The 20,000-nt window shown below is 36.1% G+C and overlaps 1 protein-coding gene across 1 annotated transcript; it reads left to right on the top strand.

The window, feature by feature from the left end:
- Positions 1–2,666: 2,666 nt before the first annotated feature.
- On the top strand, positions 2,667–14,576 carry LOC114400288 (sulfite oxidase). The gene is made up of 12 exons (XM_028362661.1): positions 2,667–2,818; positions 2,934–3,049; positions 3,169–3,231; positions 4,377–4,413; positions 4,515–4,596; positions 4,911–5,029; positions 5,143–5,238; positions 10,618–10,728; positions 10,814–10,915; positions 11,119–11,166; positions 11,665–11,880; positions 14,161–14,576. The coding sequence occupies exons 1-12, from the start codon at positions 2,744–2,746 to the stop codon at positions 14,275–14,277; spliced, it is 1,182 nt and encodes a 393-aa protein (XP_028218462.1). The 5' UTR covers positions 2,667–2,743; the 3' UTR covers positions 14,278–14,576.
- The last annotated feature ends 5,424 nt before the right edge of the window (positions 14,577–20,000 follow it).

The following is a 20,000-nucleotide window of genomic DNA, read 5'->3' as shown; positions in this document are numbered from 1 at the left end:
TACAACAGACAATTCTTGCACTACTCTTTTCGCATCTCAGGTCGAATGTGGCATAGGCATCAGCCAAAACAACAATGACTGGGCTTTACTTGTTGTGGTGATAAGCAAGAAAAGCGTCGATTGCTGCTAAATCCACTAGCCCGTCTACATACTACCCGATTGGAAAACATTGAGACTAGGTTGACCCTTAGCAACCTCCTTAACCCTAATGAGGGTGAAGCTTAATTGTGTTTTGAGTGCTTGATTTTGCTGTTTGATTGTCCTTTCTGATTATGCTAAATGCAATGCTAATGATATGCTATGATCTTTTCCCTATTCACATCATATATTTATTTGTTTACTCTATGAATAGTTATGACTTTTTGGCCTTGTTATGCCAAAAGGGGGAGAAACATTGCATTAGCATTGCATTTAGGAAGAAGTAGTGCATTGCATACATACATTCGTATACAACTCTACTTAATGATGATGATGATGATGATATGATTTGACACCTCCCTTAGTGTTTAGAAACTTTCAGGTTTTTTAAGAAAAGTCTCTACTCTCAAGATTCTCCAAATGCACTCAAATGACAATTCAAGTTTGGCATCATCAAATCCAAAAAGGGGGAGATTGTTAGACATAGGGAGAGTAACATGAAGACTGAGTGTTTGAGCATGAAGAAGTTTTGTCTTTTTACATGCCCAACTCTATGAGTGGCATTTGTATAGATTGTTGCATCTTAGTCTCCATCTTTTGATATGTACACCATGCATCATCATGTAGAGGTAGGAAGATTGCTTCTAAAGTTAGAAACTTCTTCAGTGCATAAAACTCTCTATTTTAATCGATTACAAGGTTGTTCGTAATCGATTATACATGTGTTTGTAGCTTGCAGAGAGATTCTAGTTTTCGATTTAATCGATTACTAGTTAATTGTAATTGATTACATAGTTCAGCTGAGACGATGTCTAGTTTTTCATGAGTCTCTGCTTTAATCGATTACTAGGTGATCGTAATCGATTATTTCGTTTTTAAAGATGTTCCCAAAAGTGATCAAGAACACTTTAATCGATTACATCAGGAATCTAATCAATTATATTGTTCTTGAAAGTTTTCCAGATGTTGGGAAGAACACTTTAATCGATTGAAATAATAATATAATCGATTACTTCTTCGAAATAATTAATCACATTGGATATTTAATCGATTACAGGCGGTTATAACTATTTTCTCTATAAATAACCACCTTGTGTTCTCACTTTTAAAAAGGAGGAAGAAGATAGAAGAAAAAGTGCTTAAAATAAGTGTGCGACTCACAACTTCTAGACTTTGTTTTTTTTAAGCTCTTATGGTAAAAAGTGAGTTATGAATTACTTGTGAGATAAAAAAGTGAGTTCCATTATCTTTTTTCAAAAACTTGTTTAAGTTGATGAGTGGGTCTTCAGGAAGCTTGTTTAAGTTGATTATTGAATATTCTTTCTGAACAACCACACCTTCACTGGCCTGATAAAGTGAGTCATTAGCTTTGTAAGCACCTTCAGTGGAGTCCTTCACTTCCTCCATTGAAGGACCTTCAAAGAATCTTCCATTGCCTCCATTGCAACACTTTCAATAGAGTCCTCTACTTCCTCCATCGCAAGACCTTAAAACGAATCCTCCATTACCTCCACTGCAACACTTTTCATAAGAGTCATCCACTTCCTCTATTTCAAGACCTTCAAATGAATCCTCCACTACTTCCACTGCAACACTTTTCATAAGAGTCATCCACTTCCTCTATTTCAAGACCTTCAAATGAATCCTCCACAACTTCCACTGCAACACTTTCGTAAAAGTCATCCACTTCCTCCATTCCAAGACCTTCAAACGAATCCTCCACTACCTCCACTATAAGACTTTCGTTAAAGTTATCCACTACCTCCATTGCAAGACCTTCAAAAGAATCATTCACTATCTCCACTGCAACACTTTCGTTTGAGGCTTTTCATATCTCCATTCTGAATATTTACAAGAGAATGGGTACAACATTTCAATTTAAGCTTTAATTCCATGGGAAACATAAAATGTTTACAATGGTTCCCAAAGCTGAGTATATGAAGAGGCAAAATTTGAGTCTCTGGACTTTAAAGACGCTACTCCCTCTTATATAAATAACGTATTCCGCCAAAGTTATTAAATTAAGAAAAACAAATTTAATTAGAGATATATTAGTCTAAAATAATTAATACATGGGACATTATGAGTTGGGTCTTATATATAGAAACCAAGGGAGGAATTAATTAAAAGATTTAGAGTGATAACACATAAACTTTCATAAACCTTTTTGTCATCTTATTATCTTTAGGGATTAAGAGAAAAACATTATACATTACTTTTATAAAAAAAAATTATGCGATCATTTAATTAGAACTTATCATGTATGATAATTATTAAATTTATTTATTATTATAATAATTACTTAAAATCATTTATTTGTGATTAGACAAATTATTTTATCCTTAAAAAAAAAGACAAATTATTTTACAATGCCAGTTGATGAACATTAAATTCTTAAATACTTCAAATGGGACAAAGATCGAACGCTTACCCTTTTACGAAAATATTCCACAGCGAACGCATTAAGCCATTAATTACACTTCATTTCATGTGTCCATTATCGTCACCTTCACTACATTGATTGGTGGAACACACACTCGACGAGTATATATAAGCAATAATAGCCATCACAAACATTACACAAGATTGAGACACGAAACACAAAATGCCAGGACTCACAGCACCTTCCGATTACTCCCAAGAACCCCCCCGCCACTCTTCTCTTCTCATCAACGCCAAGGCAACCCCAACAACTATCTCTTCCTCTCTCTCCTTTATTCTCCAAAAGCTAATTACTATAATTAATTAGTTAATTACCATGTTTCTTTTTTTTTCTGTTTGGTTTTTTTTCTCAGGAACCTTTCAATGCGGAGCCACCGCGTGCTGCGTTGGTTGCTTCCTACGTCACCCCTTCCGATTTCTTCTATAAGAGGAACCACGGTCCAATCCCCATCGTTGAGAACATCAACAGGTTTCTTTCTTTCTTTTCTTTTCTTTTTTTCTCTTTAACCTTCTTCTCTGTGCTTTAACCGTGTGGGTTTAAAATTGAAGTTTAACTCGTTTTGTGACGCGTTTGGTTGCGTGGAGCAGATATTCCGTGAACGTGTCCGGCTTGGTGGAGCGTCCCAAACAGCTCTTCATGAAAGATATATGGTTAGTGAGTGCGTGCGTGTTTGGAATTCAATTGCCAATTGCTGCACTTGTACTGTAAATTTCGTGATTCAGATAGGATTTGCTACAATTCGAGTCTGAAGCTTGAATTAATAATTGTCAAATTTTTCCTTGAATGATGTGAATTATGCCTAAGGTTTGTGATTCAAGGTTTTAAATTGTGGTTGTGGTCGTGGTTGCAGTTTTGTCGTATTCCTTATATTGTGGGAAATTGCAGACCTATGTGGCCATGCAGCCATGGTTGTGGTTGCAGAAACTTCAAAAACTTTGACTTTGTGGCCATAATTGTTGATGGCTAAATGCATTCTTAGAGACCACAGGGGTAATTTTCAACTACCGGGGACTAATTTGTCTTTGACTTTATCTTTCAAGCATGGTTGTTAGAGTTTTATGATTCACAATAAGGTTTGAATGCAATTTGGCTGGCAACCATGTATTGAATTAGGGATGGTTTTTGAATCGTGTGGTACGTGGATGAATTCATCTGAGTCCCTGTCACCAATATGAATCACACAATTCAGCAATTTGAAGCTTTTTTATTTTTTACTTTGGTTGGCCGTATCTTATCAAAGAAATTGAAAAGTTAGGTGAGCTTCAATTGTTAAATGAAAAGGAACAAAAGTAGTGGTGTTGAACACAGTTTGATTATTGAAATGCTCTATTCTAATTCTTCTTAAACAAAGATTTCATACTATCACTCCTGCATTCCATGCCCTGTATTTGGCTATTCTATTTTTTCTGTTTTTAGTCTTCAGAAGTAGAGGCTTCTTTTTCACAAGGCTTGTATATGGTCATTTTTTAGTTATAATTATTACATTGAGCACCATACATTATTTTTATGATATATTCCAAGCTGTTTTTCATTGTGTCTATAAAGTTTGTGATTCGATACTAATTATGTTTCACAATTAAATATTAGGACAGGTCATGATTTGAATTATGATTCAATAACCTTTCTTCAAGACTTATTTGACTATTTACTTTGTGGAAGTTGGATAAGTCAAAGTGATAGCGGCCTCTCATTTTCCAAGAGTTAATAACAACACCAATCTGTTCTGCAAAAATAATTCTGGATTTTTAGTTTTTTTGTTATTATGCAAGGACATGACCATGTTATATGATGACAGGATGCTTCCAAAGTATAATGTCACTGCCACGTTGCAGGTGTGTGTTCTTTTGCTGAAATTTGATTGAATTGGAGCCATGGCTATTTTGGTTCTTTTGTTGTTGATGGGATGGTTGCATCCTGCAATGTATTATCTCAGTGTGCAGGTAATCGAAGGACTGCTATGAGCAAGACCAAAACAGTGAAGGGAGTTGGCTGGGATGTTTCTGCTATTGGAAATGGTTAGTATTGTCAACTCTGTTGGATTAATGAGATGAAAATTGATGTGATCAAGGAGTGAAGGAGCTTTAGTTATTTATGTTTCACCTTGAGTCTGGATGGACCTTTTCTTTTTGGGAAGGAAGTCCAAGGCCTGGTATGAGAAGGGGAGACAGGAGACCAACATGTAAGCAAAGTGTTTCTAGGATCGAATCCCTGGATTAAGTATTTCACAAAGCAACTCAGAAGCCCCTTGATTGCTTAGCTACAAACTAAATTTTTTAATATAATAGGTCTCGTATTCTAATCCTTATTTCATTATATTTGCCTTTCTCAGCTATTTGGGGTGGAGCCAAATTGTCTGATGTTCTTGAACTCATTGGAATTCCAAAGTTGACTAGTGTCACTGAATTTGGTGGAAGACATGTGGAATTCGTAAGCATTGATAAGTGCAAGGTGATGACTATGGCTTGTATGTTTACTCTAGAGACCTTGAATTCATTTTGATTATTTGTACCATTCAGTTGAAAGTGTTCTGATTATTACTTTCAATATTAAAAAACTCGTAGGAGGAAAATGGAGGCCCATACAAGGCTTCAATACCACTCAGTCAGGCCACAAATCCTGAAGCAGATGTTCTACTAGCTTATGAAATGAATGGTGAAGTAAGTGAATTTGACTTTTTGTATGCTATCTTCTTGCAGCACTAAAGTTTTTCGAGTTTTTTGTTTCGGAGATTTCATTACTTTCTATAAGAAACAAGTATAAAAAATATTCTCTGTGATTCATGCCACACTGTTAGTTTCTCATATTTTTACTAGAAATACAGCATTTTTCATTGTTTAATTTGTCTATAGGATGTAGAACAAATATAGTGCATGTTTATTACAGGAATGGTTTCCATTTTTTGTTTGTGTTTTTTGGTCATTTTAAACACATTTTCTAAGCTGATCATTTGAGTTGACAAATTCAGGACTCTTGGACAACAGTTTCTCCCTAACAAAGTGGTAGTCAATCTCTATATGTTTGGTTCTTTCATGAAATATTGGATTGGAAGCAATATGAAGAGCTGCCTGGTTGTCACAATACAACTTCATTTGTTTAACTTCACAAAACTTCAACTCTTGAAGTTGTTTGATCCAAATTTACTCACAAGTGGTTGTGGCTATAGTCCTATATTCTGCTCCTGCACTAGACCGAGCAACAATGTTTTGTTTCTTGCTCCTCCAAGAGATAATATTGCTTCCAATGGATACAAAATATCCAGTAGTAGATCTTTTGTCTATGGGGTGTCCAGCCCAATCAGCATAACAATACCCAAAGATTTGGGTATTTTCTTTGTCCTCATATAACAATCCTTGTCTTGGAGTCTTTTTAATGTACCCAAGAATGTGAATCACAACCTTCTAGGATCAACATGAGGAGCCTGCATAAATTGACTAACCACACTAACTGCAAAGGAAATGTCAGGTCTAGTAATTGTGAGATAAATGAGCTTTCCAACCAGTCTTCTATATCTTTCTAGATCTAAGTATGGTTCACCTTGGTCTGCCATTAACTTTTGATTCAGGTCCATAGGACTATCAATGGATCTACAATTAGTCATGCTTGTTTCTTCTAAAATATCAAGAGCATACTTTCTTTGGGAAACCACTATGCCTTCATTTGATTGAGCTACCTCAATACCAAGAAAGTATTTAAGACTCCCAAGGTCTTTGGTCTGAAAATGACTGGACAAGTATTCTTTTAGCTAGGAAATCTTAGCATTATCACTTCCTGTGATGACTATATCATCCACATAAACAAGATAAAATTTTCAAGGAGATGTATGACAATAAAAAAGTGAATAATCTGCTTAACTCCGTTTCAGCCCAAAATTCTGAACGTGATTGAATTTTCCAAACTAAGCTTGTGGAGATTGTTTGAGCCTGTAGAGGGACCGGCGAAGTTTACAAACTAGACCAGATTCCCCCTAAGCAACAAACCCAGGAGGTTGCTCCATGTAAATCTTCTCATCTAGTTTTTCCGTGAAGAAAGGCATATTTAATATCCAGCTAATGTAGGGGCCAATGACCAATAACAGCCATGGCAAATAAGAGCCAAATAGTAGTGATTTTGGCCACAGGAGAGAAAGTACCACACCATAGTCAAGACCATAGATTTGGGTATATCCTTTGGCCACTAATCGAGCCTTAAGACTATGAACTTCACCATTAGGACCAACTTTAATAGCATATACCCATCTACAACCAACCACCTTCTTCCTAGGAGAAAGAAGAACCAACTCCCATGTACCACTGTGTTCAAGAGCCTGCATTTGAACAATCATGGCTTGTCGCCATCCAAGATGATCAAGTGCTTAATGAATATTTTGGGGAATAGTAAGAGGAGATAAAGAGGAAACAAAAGAGAAATGCGAAGAAGAAGATAAACGATGATAACTCAGATAAATAGTATGAGGATTCCGAGTAGATCGAATGCCTTTCCGAAGAACAATGGGCCAATCGGAGTCATCATCATGAGGAGGTGATGATGATGTAGAAGGATTCATCATAGGGGAAGCCAACAAAGAAGGGCATACTCTTGTGTGTCCTGTGTTGAGATATCATAGGAGGTGGTGAAGATAACTCGACTAGACTGTTCATTGAAGGGTGAGAATGATTTTCTTCTTGGTTGGAGTTCTCACAGATAGGAAATACTATTGGGCTGAAGGATAGGATAGGTAAGACATGTTGTATTGAGTTGATATCTTGCTTGGAGGATGAGAAGGAGTTTCTTCAAAGAAAGTAACATTAACAGACTTGTAGTACCTCCTAGTTTCTAGAGAATAGCACTGATACCCTTTTTTGAAGACGAGAGTACCCAAGAAAAACACATTTGATTGCCCTTGCAGATAGCTTGTCAAGACCATGGGAAATATCATGGACAAAACAAGTACAACCCAAGATACGAGGAAGAACATGATATAGAGGTTCACGTGGAGAGATAATGGAAATAGGAATTTTATTATCAAGTGTTGAGGAGGGCATTCTATTTATTAAAAAACAAGTAGTGAGAACGGCATCACCCAATGGTGAACAGGGACTTTCACATTAAACAATAAGGTGCGTGCTATCTCAACCAAATGTCTATTTTTTCTTTGAGGACAAGTAGATTGATGTAAGATTCCCTATAAGGATAAAAAGGAAGAAAGAGTAGAAGAAAAATATTCTTTAGCATTGTCACTTGGAAGAATTTTAATGACTTTGCCAAACTGGTTCTTGATTTCATTGAAGATATAAAAATAGGCAAAAGTTCAGATCTATCTTTCATCAAATATACCCAAGTGCAATGAGAGTAGTCATCAATGAATGCGACAAAATATCTAAACCCAAAAGATGTAACACGATTGGGACCCCAAATGTTTGAATGAATGATAGAAAAAAGAGTGTTACATCTTGGTTCAGTTTGTTTTGGAAAGGAAGACCTTGTATGTTTACCTAATTGGCATGATTCACACTCTAACACTTGTAATCTACTAAGATTAGGAACCATTTGCTTTAACTTTGACAAATTCAGATGACCTAAGCGATCACAAAGAAGTTTAGGAGATGGAGCAGCTACACAAGACACAGAGGAAGAACTTGTTTCTAAATAGTAGAGTCCTCTTGACTCACATTCTACTCCAATTGTACGACTCGTACCACATTCCTGTATATTAAAGGAATCATCACAAAATGTTACGGAAGAGAGATTTTACCAATTCCTTTAGAAGCCACCTTGGATCCATTTGCTAAGGTTATAAACTTATAAGATAAGGAAACTTTTGGGAAGACATGGTGGTAAATAAAGATGCATCACCAGAAATATGATCAGAAGCACCCGAGTCAATCACCCATGGACCTTGAATGTCCTTGGATTGAGAAATGCAAGCTGTTGAAATATTAGAGGTTAAAGGAGGTTGAGCTTGTCTGCTGGCTTTTAACCTTAGATACTCTTGATAATCTTCATCAGAGAATATAGGCTCACCTCTCTTGAATTTGGATGCATCTGTTGTCTTGTTAGGGAAACCAAATAAATTGAAGCATGTTTTCCAAGTATGCCCAGTTGTCATGCAAAATGTGCATTCAGTATGGTCTTTTCTACCAATCCTCATGTTAGGCATGGTGAGGAACAGATCAGACATGGTCATTTTTCTGTAGCAGGAGAAAGAATAAGACTCAAGAGAGAAATAAAAAAGATGTTCAACAGAGTCTTCAAGCTGAGGCAAATTGGAGAGGAGACTTAAAATAGGGCCAATTGGCAACGACAAGCAGCTGGTGGCAGCAACACAACTTTCCAGTGACAGTAGAACCAACAACTCAAGTATTTCCTAGAAACAAAGTACAAACCCAAGACAAAGAAAGGGTTATGTTCAAACCCACAAACCAAACACAGAAGGAATGACGAATCGGGGCCTAAAAAGGGACCAGGAGCCTCCGGCGAGTACTATGGCGGTGGTCTGGTGGCGTTCCAACAATGGACAGATGGCACATGAACTGCATGCGCCTTACAAGGCAGTGTACAGAAACCTCGCTCAGAAAGGCACTCCAAATCCGGTGTTCGCCTGAAAAATGGCAGCGGCGGACAGTGGCCAGAGATGGCAGCCGGCAGTGGACAACAGGCAGAGTTGACCTGCTCTGCTACCAAGTTGAGACTCAGATATTTTGAATAATAATACTTGAGTGTCTCGCACACTCACGCACAGCTGAAATGTATTTATATATTGAGAGTTAAAGTACAAGCTGTCTTTCTATAACAGATGACTACAGCAGAGAGACAAGACACCAAAATATAAAATAACTTAAAAACTACATACATAAATCTAACAGAAATAAACTATGTGCAGACATCCTCATGTATGCTACAAACACAACCCTTTCCCCCTGAAAGAAGAAAATAAATAAATGTCAAGTTTGTTGGAAAAAAATAGGAAGAATAGTGTGAATTAGGATAAGATATGATAGGTTTGAATTGGTATAATTTGATAGTCTGCATTAGGATAAGATCTGCAATGTCCACTTCAGAATTCAGATCTGATTTAGGTTTTAGTTTTTTCCCTCTATTTTTTTCCTTTATATTTTCCTTATTTGTAGCTGATTGGTTTGGTTTTGTTTAACCAACTCTGCCTTTGTATTCTAGCATTGTATGATTCTATTTGAATGAGAGGCAAAATACATTATTTTAATCTACTAAATTACAAGGAGCTAGTTATTTAGGGGTCTATTTAGTCTTAGAAAAACATTTTGTTTCCATTTGTTGTTTTCACATGTGATTACACAAAATGCCACCTTGTTTTCACTAATTTTTGTACAAATATATGAAAATAAAAGATAGAGTGAAAACAATGTGACATTTTTATAATTATTTATGGAAAGTTGGAAACAAAAGACAATCTTTCAAACCAAACAGGACCAACAATTTTAGGTCTCTCTCTTTATTGAGGCCCCTAACTTAAGTTGACAAATTTATCAAAAGGGCTTGTCAAAAAATGTGACATGTAATCTCAAATATGCCAAGTGACAGTTTGGTTTCTATTAATTAACTAATTCTATTAAACACCACATATGGAAGTAATATACTAGCTACAATGATTGATGGAGTGATACCGGAAGAACAAAAAAGACATATTTCCTGCATTTACCCTATAAATTCAATTTTAGCTCGAATGGTTTGTAGAGGATTCCTACCTTTTTCTCTTTTCCTACTTTTTCACATATAGCCTATAAATTCACACTAGGATAAATAAGATTAGCTATCAAATAGAATACTCAAAATTAAAAACAATTACTCTCTTCAGGGGTAAAGAGATGAAGATCTAGGGAGATTCATGAGTAGTAATGATCATAGCTTTGTTGATCGAACCAGAAACATCTTTAATCTGTCCATTCTTTGTAAAAAATTATCCATTGTTCTTTCAGTGTGAAATTACAACTGGATGTTTCTTTTGGCTTTGGTTGGTGAATTATGACATTATATTAGTTAGTGTTTTCAGTTTAGTTTAATAACCCATTCCCTTTCATTAGCCTCTTAACAGGGATCATGGGTATCCATTACGTGTGGTTGTTCCTGGTGTCATTGGAGCCCGGTCTGTTAAATGGCTGGAAGATATCAATATCATTGAAGAAGAATGTCAGGTCTAATATATATGACGTAAAATGGTATTGATATTTCAAAATTTCCTTTCAAAGTGGCCTATAACTTCACATTATCATGTATCAGGGTTTCTTCATGCAAAAGGACTACAAAATGTTTCCACCATCAGTGAATTGGGATAATATTGATTGGTCTACCCGGAGACCCCAAATGGATTTCCCAGTTCAGGTATGTTGATTATTTTACTCTTTGTGCTTTATCTAACTTAATTGTTAACAAACAAAAACCTATCAATTAGTATTTTTAAAGCAAGTTTTGTACATTTAATTTATTACAGGCTGAGTAATCAGGCCATGATGAACCAAGCAGAACAAATTTATGTGTTTTTACGCAAACCTTTTGTAACTAAAACTTATAACTTTTCGTGGCAGTGTGTTATATGTTCTCTTGAAGACGTGAGCACAATAAAGCCTGGGAAGGTTAGTTTATTTAATCATGCTTATAATGGGTTATTCATGCATGAATGTCTGTGGGGAGCATTATTTCTCCTTTGCTTTTAATTTACATGAATGTGTTTTTATAATCAGAAATTCCAAAACATGAGTTTTTTCTTGATCTCATTTACATGGCATGCACATTGGGAACTTTGACTAAGCTTTACAAGTGTTCAATTATCATCACTCTGTGACATTTGCTCCAAAATATATTTTGATGTTAGCAAATCTATTTCCAGTACTGAGAAAATTATTTTTTATTTCCTCAAAAGTAAATTCAAATAATATTTTAAATTTATGTTTCCTGAAAATGAAAACACAACCTTTCTTTGCAGAAATGAATTTTCAATACACACCTATCCTCCTGAACTCTCAAATTTTGGCATATGTTCCTTTTGATGATTTTTACCTCTTTCTTTTTCCTTACATGTTTTGTCCATTTGGTAATTAACTCAAATCTTAATTCTTGCATATTGTGTGCAGGTAAAAATTAGTGGATATGCAGCATCAGGAGGTGGCAGAGGCATTGAGAGAGTAGATGTGTCTGTTGATGGAGGCAAAACATGGATGGAAGCCTCAAGAATTCAGAAAAGTGGGGTTCCTTATATATCAGAACATGCCAGCAGTGACAAATGGGCATGGGTGCTGTTTGAAGTCACAGCTGATATCCTTCACAGCACTGAGATAATTGCAAAAGCGGTATGTCATGTACCTTCTTCTAATCAACATAATTCTAATATCTTTTAATGAAACTAATGAGTCTGTAAATCTGTTATGATGGTTGATAGTCTGTATTAATGTATCATTTAAGATCATGATGGTATGATATTGGTCATTCAAATTGTAAAGTGGTTTAAAGTGCTATCTATTCCAGATTAGCTGCTTTATGAATGCAATTGCTAGAAATATTATAAAATTATTTATGTGTCTTCACCTAACAGCTTAAGCTTTTGAGATAGTTAATTCATGACGTGATATCAAAGCTTCTAATAAAGTTGAATTTAAGACAACCTATGCTTCATCCACGCTTCAAACCTAAAGACCCTGACATAGTGGGGCATGTTAGAAAATAACAGAATCTTTCATGTGTCTTTACTCTTTATGAAACAGCTTAAGCTTTTTGGTATCATTGGTTCATGATAATCCAATCTTGATGTTGGGTCAAAGATGTCCCGCATCGGTCAAAGTAATCCTTATAAAACTTGGCAATTTCTTCTTCTTGATTTAACATTTGGAGTTTAGTTAAGCCTAATCCTATTCTAATAGGAATAAAATGTTTTGTCCACTTTTCAGTTGATGTGTGGCTTCTTTCATCTTAAATGCTGAAGCAATAGAATCAATTTGCTACCTTGACTCTTAATGTCCTTTTAAATAATTAAACTGTCATATCAATAGAACTTCCCTATAGATCACATAACAATGAAAGAATAAAACATTTTGAGAAGAAATTGACATCGTTGGGTACTCAAATATGACCCCTTTAAGAGATTTGAGATCCATAATCCATGTTAACCTTGGAACTTACAAAACCATTGTAGCGGTAGTGAAACCAAAATGCAGGAATTAAAAGGAAATGTACCAGAGAAGAAATAAAACAATAGTTTAGAATTAAAAGGAAATGAACAAGAGCAACTTCTATGTTAGAAAAACCACCTAAATTGTGGTCACCCCTAAATAGAGGGGTGTGTTGTAAGTCCCACATGGTGGGTAGCTGTGGGCAAAAGGGAGACATGTTGAAGTCTCACATTGAGTAAAGATAGTGACGAGATAGACAATATAAGTTGGATTTTGTAGGGTTAATTTAGACTCATAACTCACTTTCTAACATTATATATAGTCCAAGCCAAGGTAGTGAAAATGGAGAAAGTAAGAAAGTCTATATCCCACCTAGAAATTTAAGCCATACAATATCTACCTTAGAAAGCTATTGATCATTTATCTAGTTCATTGAGTTCTAATTTTGATAGACTCATCAATAATCCATGTTAACTTTGGAACTTACAAAACCATTGTAGCGGTAGTGAAACCAAAATGCAGGAGGGAAGATTGGTTGAGCTATGCAAAGAGGGTTCCATTTTCAATCAATCCTTAGTAGATAGAAAAACATGGGAAATGAAATTACTAAAGTACATGTTACCTTTTCTGTTTTGCTTTTTGTTATGATCAAAGAATGAGGAAATGACAAGTACTTTTCATTATTATCATATACTCTTGGCTTTGGAAATATTTTGGGCTTCATTTCTATTAATGACTTAAGTCTTGTTTGAATAAATTTCTCAATAAGCATTTTATAAGAGAAGAAAATAAAAAGCAAAATGAATCAAATTTCTTTCATAAGTTAAAATTAACTCATGCTTCTCAATTTTGGGAAAAGTTATGAGAGAGGACTTCTATAGAAGTTGCAATGCATAAGTTGATTTTAAGTCAAGGGAGTTTAATTCATTTTACCTTCTTATTTTCTTCTCTTATAATAAGTACTTATTGATGAGTCTATCAAAACTAGAACTCAATGAACTAGATAAATGATCAATATCTTTCTAAGGTAGATATTGTATGGCTTAAATTTCTAGGTGGGATATAGACTTTCTTACTTTCTCCATTTTCACTACCTTGGCTTGGACTATATATAATGTTAGAAAGTGAGTTATGAGTCTACATTAACCCTACAAAATCCAACTTATATTGTTTATCTCGTCACTATCTTTACTCAATGTGAGACTTCAACATGTCTCCCTTTTGCCCACGGCTACCCGCCATGTGGGACTTACAACACACCCCTCTATTTAGGGGTGACCACAATTTAGATGGCTTTTCTAACATAGAAGTTGCTCTTGTTCATTTCCTTTTAATTCTAAACTATTGTTTTATTTCTTCTCTGGTACATTTTCATTATGGTTCAGAGGGATCACCCCTCTAATTGAGTTGGGCACATTTTGTGGCATCTCTATTTAATAATTAATATCTTTGTCTAATTTGCAGGTAGATTCTGCTGCAAATGTCCAACCTGAAAAGGTTGAAGACATTTGGAACCTTAGAGGTATTTTAAACACTTCATGGCATCGAGTGAAAGTTCAAGCGAGTTACTCAAACCTGTAAAAGTAGCACCAACTTCCCAATCGAGCCTTTATGACTCTCTCCCCCAACAATGCTTGGTGGATTTTGAAGCTTCTCTGTCTGAACTATGAACACTGAAAACACCTGAACAGGCATCGCAATCAGTTGTAAAAAAGTCTTTATACAAATAAGCTATAGGCAAGGGATTATAAGAAAAATCCTTGGGTTTCTCAGAGTTTTTCATGGAATATCTGTTCTTCGTTTCTTCGAGGAAATAATTTGAGATCGTAAACATGATTCGTCTGGCACTTTGAATTTCACTAATCTTATCATTTTGGTCACACCTTTAGCTCTGTTGCATCTAGGCATTTGATTTATTATCTTAGTAAAATTTTAAGGTTAAATGAGTCTTTTAGTCCTTTAATTTATTTTTTAGATTTAATTTGATCTTTTAGGGTGTGTTTGGTTTGCATTTTCATTTTCTGTTTCCATTTTTTGAAAAACTGTTTTCATTTTCAAAAAATTTGAATTCTGAAAACATGTTTGGTTTGATTTCTTATTTTCTGTTTTCATGAAATAAAAATACTGAAAATTTATGATATATTGATTTATTGTCTTTTTGTATTTTTAGATTTGCTTAAAACTACATTCATTGTCACCGCAATTTCATTTTAACCGAAATGAGGTTTCTGTACTCAACTAAAAACACTGAAAATGAAAATTTATTGTTTTCATTTTCTAATTGTTTCCTGTTTTCATTTTCACTGAAAATGTTTTCAGAAATCAAACCAAACACATTTTCATCACCGTTTTCTGTTTTCAGTGAAAATGAAAACAGAAAACAACCAAACCAAACACCCCCTTAGTTTTTTACAGGTTTAATTTAGTTCTCTAATTTTTTAAATTGATTCAATTTGGTCCTTCAATTTAAATTGTAAGAAATCACACTTTGTAATAGTTCAAAACCGTCTCAAAATGCATATTTCCTAAAAAAAATGAATTGGTTTAACAAATTAGAGGATCGAATTGAACCAAAAAATAAATTATCAAATTGAATCGATTTTAAAAATTAGAGGATCAAATTGAATCTAAATAATAAATTAGAGGGAAAAAACTAATTTAATCAAATTTTAACTCAATTTTTCCTTTTAACATTGATTCATATTACCACATTTGCTCAAGTAAAAAATTGTGAAAGATGAGTTGAATAACCTTAATGCATGGAAAAAAAATACCTTTAATTATTGTCAGACCCTAATTTCGTCCGGGGACCATCATTTACTGATGTTTTGATTCTCGCTAGCCGAACTGCGTTGTTCGACACCAGTTATCGCACAAAACGAGAGATCGTTCAATGTTTTGATCGAAAATGCGAAAGATACCAAAAAGGAGGGGCAAAAGGGTCTTTTACTGAGTTTTCTGGACCATGGCTCGCCTGGGCCCTCAAAAGACTTCAGGACTAAGTCTCAGCTCACCAGGGCGAGCTGTCATGGTCCTAAATGCCTTTTTTTCTATAAATAGGCGTGAAGGGGAGCTGAGGAAGGGGTTCCAACATTTAGTAGTGAAGGAATTGAGAAAGAGAGAAAGAAGAAGAAAAAAGAAGAGGAAACAAAGTCGAGGCGTTACCGGATCACGACTGGGATCAATCTCTACATCGTTCTTTGTTCGGTGTTCTTCGTGCGACTGCCAGTTAGTTTTGTTTTTAAGATTTGAATGTGATCTATGCACCCTTAGGGGTCTCCCTTGTTTTGTGCATGTTCTCCTCATTCTGTCATCAGTAAATCTCATTTTTTGTCAATCTTAACCGATCACTAGTGTTGTAAAGTTGTCTTAAAAGAGATTGAAAGTTAATAAACAAAATCAAGATAAAACCAACTCATAACTAATATTTTTTTTTATCAAATATCACTTGAGATCGTTTCAAGGTTCAACGCCTTAATGATTCTCTCTACTTTTCAAATTTAAAAGATCATTTCAAGGTCCAATGCCTTAACGATTCTCTTCGCTTTTCAAAATTTAAAATATTGTTTCAAGATCCAATGCCTTAAACAAATTTTTGTTCGCAATTAAAATGAATATTTCAAAAATATAAAAATCAATTTAACACACAAACATTTAGACTTAAAGAACTACGTAGGTCTGAATTCCTCATTGCACCTGAGGATACGTAGGAGTAAGGGAAACACCCTTGTCGACCCAAAAAAATGAAAAAAAAAATATAAAAAGGGAAAATAAATAATATTGAAGTCACATTTTTGCACCCTCGATTAAAGCTGTCGTCCATTGTGACGAGCGCGTGGGGTACTAATACCTTTCCTATGCGTAAACAACTCCTGCACCCTTATTCTCTAAATTTGCATACCTCTTTTTGGTTTTTCTAACGTTTTCCCTTAAATAAACGTTGGTGGCAACTCCCACGCATTTTTCCTTTTGGAAGACGCTCATTTGGCTTTTTGCCCGCACTCCCGTCGTAGGGTAGGTTGCGACAGATGGCGACTCCATTGGGGACTTGTTAGAGAGTTAGGTCATTCAATCAGTGTGCAATGTTTTTATCGTGACTTCTTCTTTATTTATGTTTCCTTTTTCTTTTTATCTTTTGTTTTATCCATATTTGTATATAACCTTTGCTATGTTGTTGTGTTTGGTGTGTGTCTGTCTATCTATTACATTCATAGTTAGAAATATTTTTTCTATGCACACATGGCACCTACACCTCGCACGCACATTGAGATATTAGGCACTATACCCAGGTCTATGTGAGCCATAAGGAGTGGAGGTCGATTTGTGATCATGCTGGGTCTCCGACTTGCTTGATAGCAGTGAAGTCTCATCTAGAGTTTTCCTCTTTTGGTGATGCATTGTTGCTGATAGTCCCTATTGCCACAATGTATTATCTAAGAGGATGATATCTCTAAAGACCGGTAAGGTTACATAAAAGTATCCTTGGGAGTTATCACTAGAAGTGGACTTTTGGATCCTTTCCATTAGGTTCCTAAATTAGGGGGCCAGATAGTAAACTCACTCTGGTTTGTTCCTTGATCACATCATGCATCTCTTCAAGGCATCGTAATGGACATATCATTCCTGCATTTATCATTTATCATATTCATGCATTGCATTTGCATAAGTCATTGCATTGTCACACATCTTCATTTAGCATGCTTTTGTTTTGCCAACTACATACATTCTATTTTCATCATTCGCATGTTATTTTCACTCGTGCATGATCCTTGCATTTTCCTCTGTAAAAAAAAACAAAAACAAAAGAAAGGACAAAAAGAAAGTCACAATGAAGAATGAAGTTTACACCACATCCTTAGTTACATGTGTTGGGTACCATAAGGATAGCTATAAAAAAACCATGTTGGGATTATACACTCATTTCTCTTAAAAATGATTGAAAATCATGTGAACATGGTACCTAATGCATTGTTAACCAGGAAATGATGGTTCTTCGGGCGTCTCATGTCGATCTCATAATCACATTTGTCATGCATAGCATAAGTATGCCCTAATCATTCATCTCTATGATAGGTTGTCGAAGTATTGACAATCAAAATTTCTATTCCTTGGATTATGGGGTCGAACCAAGCACACACTTTTAAGAAAAGGTTTTCATCGAGTCAAGGTCAAGTTTGGAAGTAACCAGCTTGCAAAAGTTGGGGCGAAAGAGGGATCGAGTTTACATAGCTTCTTTGGCTACTGCCAACACATGATTAAGCTAAATGATTTACAAAATTAGGGACTGTCGATGTCCATGTTTCGTTTCCAGTTGCACTTTGACTCTGATAAGATGTAATGAACAATGTTGTTTTAATGAAAATCTGAATTGATTCGACCCTATGTTCTACTCAATGTCCTGTATAAAATTTGCAATTTTCAACAATGCATCACTCACATGCATCCATGCTTATTTTTCTTTTTGGTTGCATTGCTCATTGTATTCTTTCCTTGAAATTAGAACTATAATCATAGTAATCAAAAGGAAAGAACACGCTTTATAGTGCCCTTACCAAACCCGTGCCAGAGCAAGAGTGATGAGTGAAATAGAGGAGGTGCAAGAACAGATGAAGGCTGACATGGAGGCCATGAAAGACTAAATGACTACCATGATGGAGGCCATGATGAGCATGAGGAAAATGATAGAGGTCAACGCGGCTGCAGTCGCCACTACAAGTGCTACCACTAAGGTAGACCCGACTCACCCATCTGGTATGAATCAAGTAAGTCATCTAGTCCCGAACATGGTAGGCCAGGGAGGCAAAGTATTGGGAAGTACGGGCGGCCCCCATTTTGCGCAGGTCCAGAGCAAGCATCCGTTCCCACCGTATAGCCTGCCTCCCAACTATACACCACCCAATGTTGCACACAATCCTGATGAGAATGTCGACAACTCTGCTCCCATACCTATTGAGAGCCAACATCTTGAATCTGGTCATGCACAAGTCTCTCAACCCATGGGTGAGACACATGAAGCACCCCGAGACCACAATCTAGTTGAATTCAAGCCTCACATCGGATATGCCGCTAAAGGGTAGGCGTTTTGCGGTGTACCCCTACCAAACACTTTGGCGGGCCCTCAGTATCGCCCATAACCACAACCCTTGCATTTTGTGGTGGGAAGAGTCCCTCCTGCTATGGTGGAAAGCGAAATATTAGATCATATAGAAGAGAGGCCGAGGGCTATTGAAGGAGGCGGAGATTATGCCTTTGTTGACATGGCAGAACTGTGCCTAGTGCCCGACGTTGTTATCCCTCTGAAGTTCAAGGTGTCGGATTTCGATAAATACAAGGGGACTACTTGCCCCAAGAATCACTTGAAGATGTACAGTAGGAAAATGGGGGCATACTCGAAAAGTGAAAAATTGTTGATGCATTTCTTCCAGGAAAGTCTTACTGGGGCAGCCGTCACCTGGTATACTAATCTGGAACCTTCCCGAGTCCATTCTTGGAAGGACCTAATGGTTGCCTTCATTAGCCAGTATCAGTACAATTTTGATATGGATCCGGATAGAATGTAGCTACAGAACATGTGTAAGAAGGAGCATAAATCTTTCAAAGAATACGCCCAAAGGTGGAGGGATCTGGCAGCTCAAGTAGCGCCCTCAATGATAGAGAAGGAGATGATAACAATGATAGTTGACATGTTATCAGTGTTCTACTATGAGAAAATGGTGGGTTACATGCCTTCAAGCTTTGTCGATTTAGTTTTTGCCGGTGAAAGGATCGAAGTGGGTCTGAGAAGAGGCAAATTTGATTATTCTGCTTTGATGAATAGGAAGCCTGGGGCAAATGGAGAGAATAAGAAGGAGGGAGAAACCCATGTTGTGGTTGCTATTCCTACATGGTCAAATTTTCCATTAGCCTGACAATATCAATACTCGGCCAATATCAGTCCTTCTCATTACCCACCACCCTACCAGCCAAGAACGCCCATCCACAAAGGCCATCCCCAAATCGGCCACAAAATCCACCTGATGCACATCTAATAATATGCATAAATTTGATGTCCTTGTCTCTCATTCTCTCACAATTACATCTTTACTTATTTAACTTTCACTGGAATGTGAATGTAAGCCATTGGTTTGTTTGCTCAAGTGACTTGCACTCCTGAGTTGATCTCTAAGTCTGTTCAATCAGAAATTGCTCGTTCTCCACGTTTGGTGAGGGTGCCATAAACGACGAGTAAAGTAAAAAGTTCAAAAAAAAACCTTTGATTGACTGTGTTCCAAATGAAAAATAAGAAGTATAGACATTCATGTGAC

The sequence above is a fragment of the Glycine soja genome, chromosome 19, assembly GCF_004193775.1.
Source record: "Glycine soja cultivar W05 chromosome 19, ASM419377v2, whole genome shotgun sequence".
Classification (NCBI taxonomy): Eukaryota; Viridiplantae; Streptophyta; class Magnoliopsida; order Fabales; family Fabaceae; genus Glycine; species Glycine soja.
Note: the sequence above shows the minus strand (reverse complement) of the source record. Positions and strands in the feature narration are given on the sequence as shown.

Bases quoted from the DNA above. Each gene is read 5' to 3' on its own strand.
- LOC114400288 (XM_028362661.1), top strand. From the start codon at position 2,744: ATGCCAGGACTCACAGCACCTTCCGATTACTCCCAAGAACCCCCCCGC. The intron at 3,232-4,376 runs GTTAGTGAGTGC...ATATGATGACAG, and splicing joins CTCTTCATGAAAGATATATG to GATGCTTCCAAAGTATAATG. The intron at 5,239-10,617 runs GTAAGTGAATTT...CCCTTTCATTAG, and splicing joins CTTATGAAATGAATGGTGAA to CCTCTTAACAGGGATCATGG.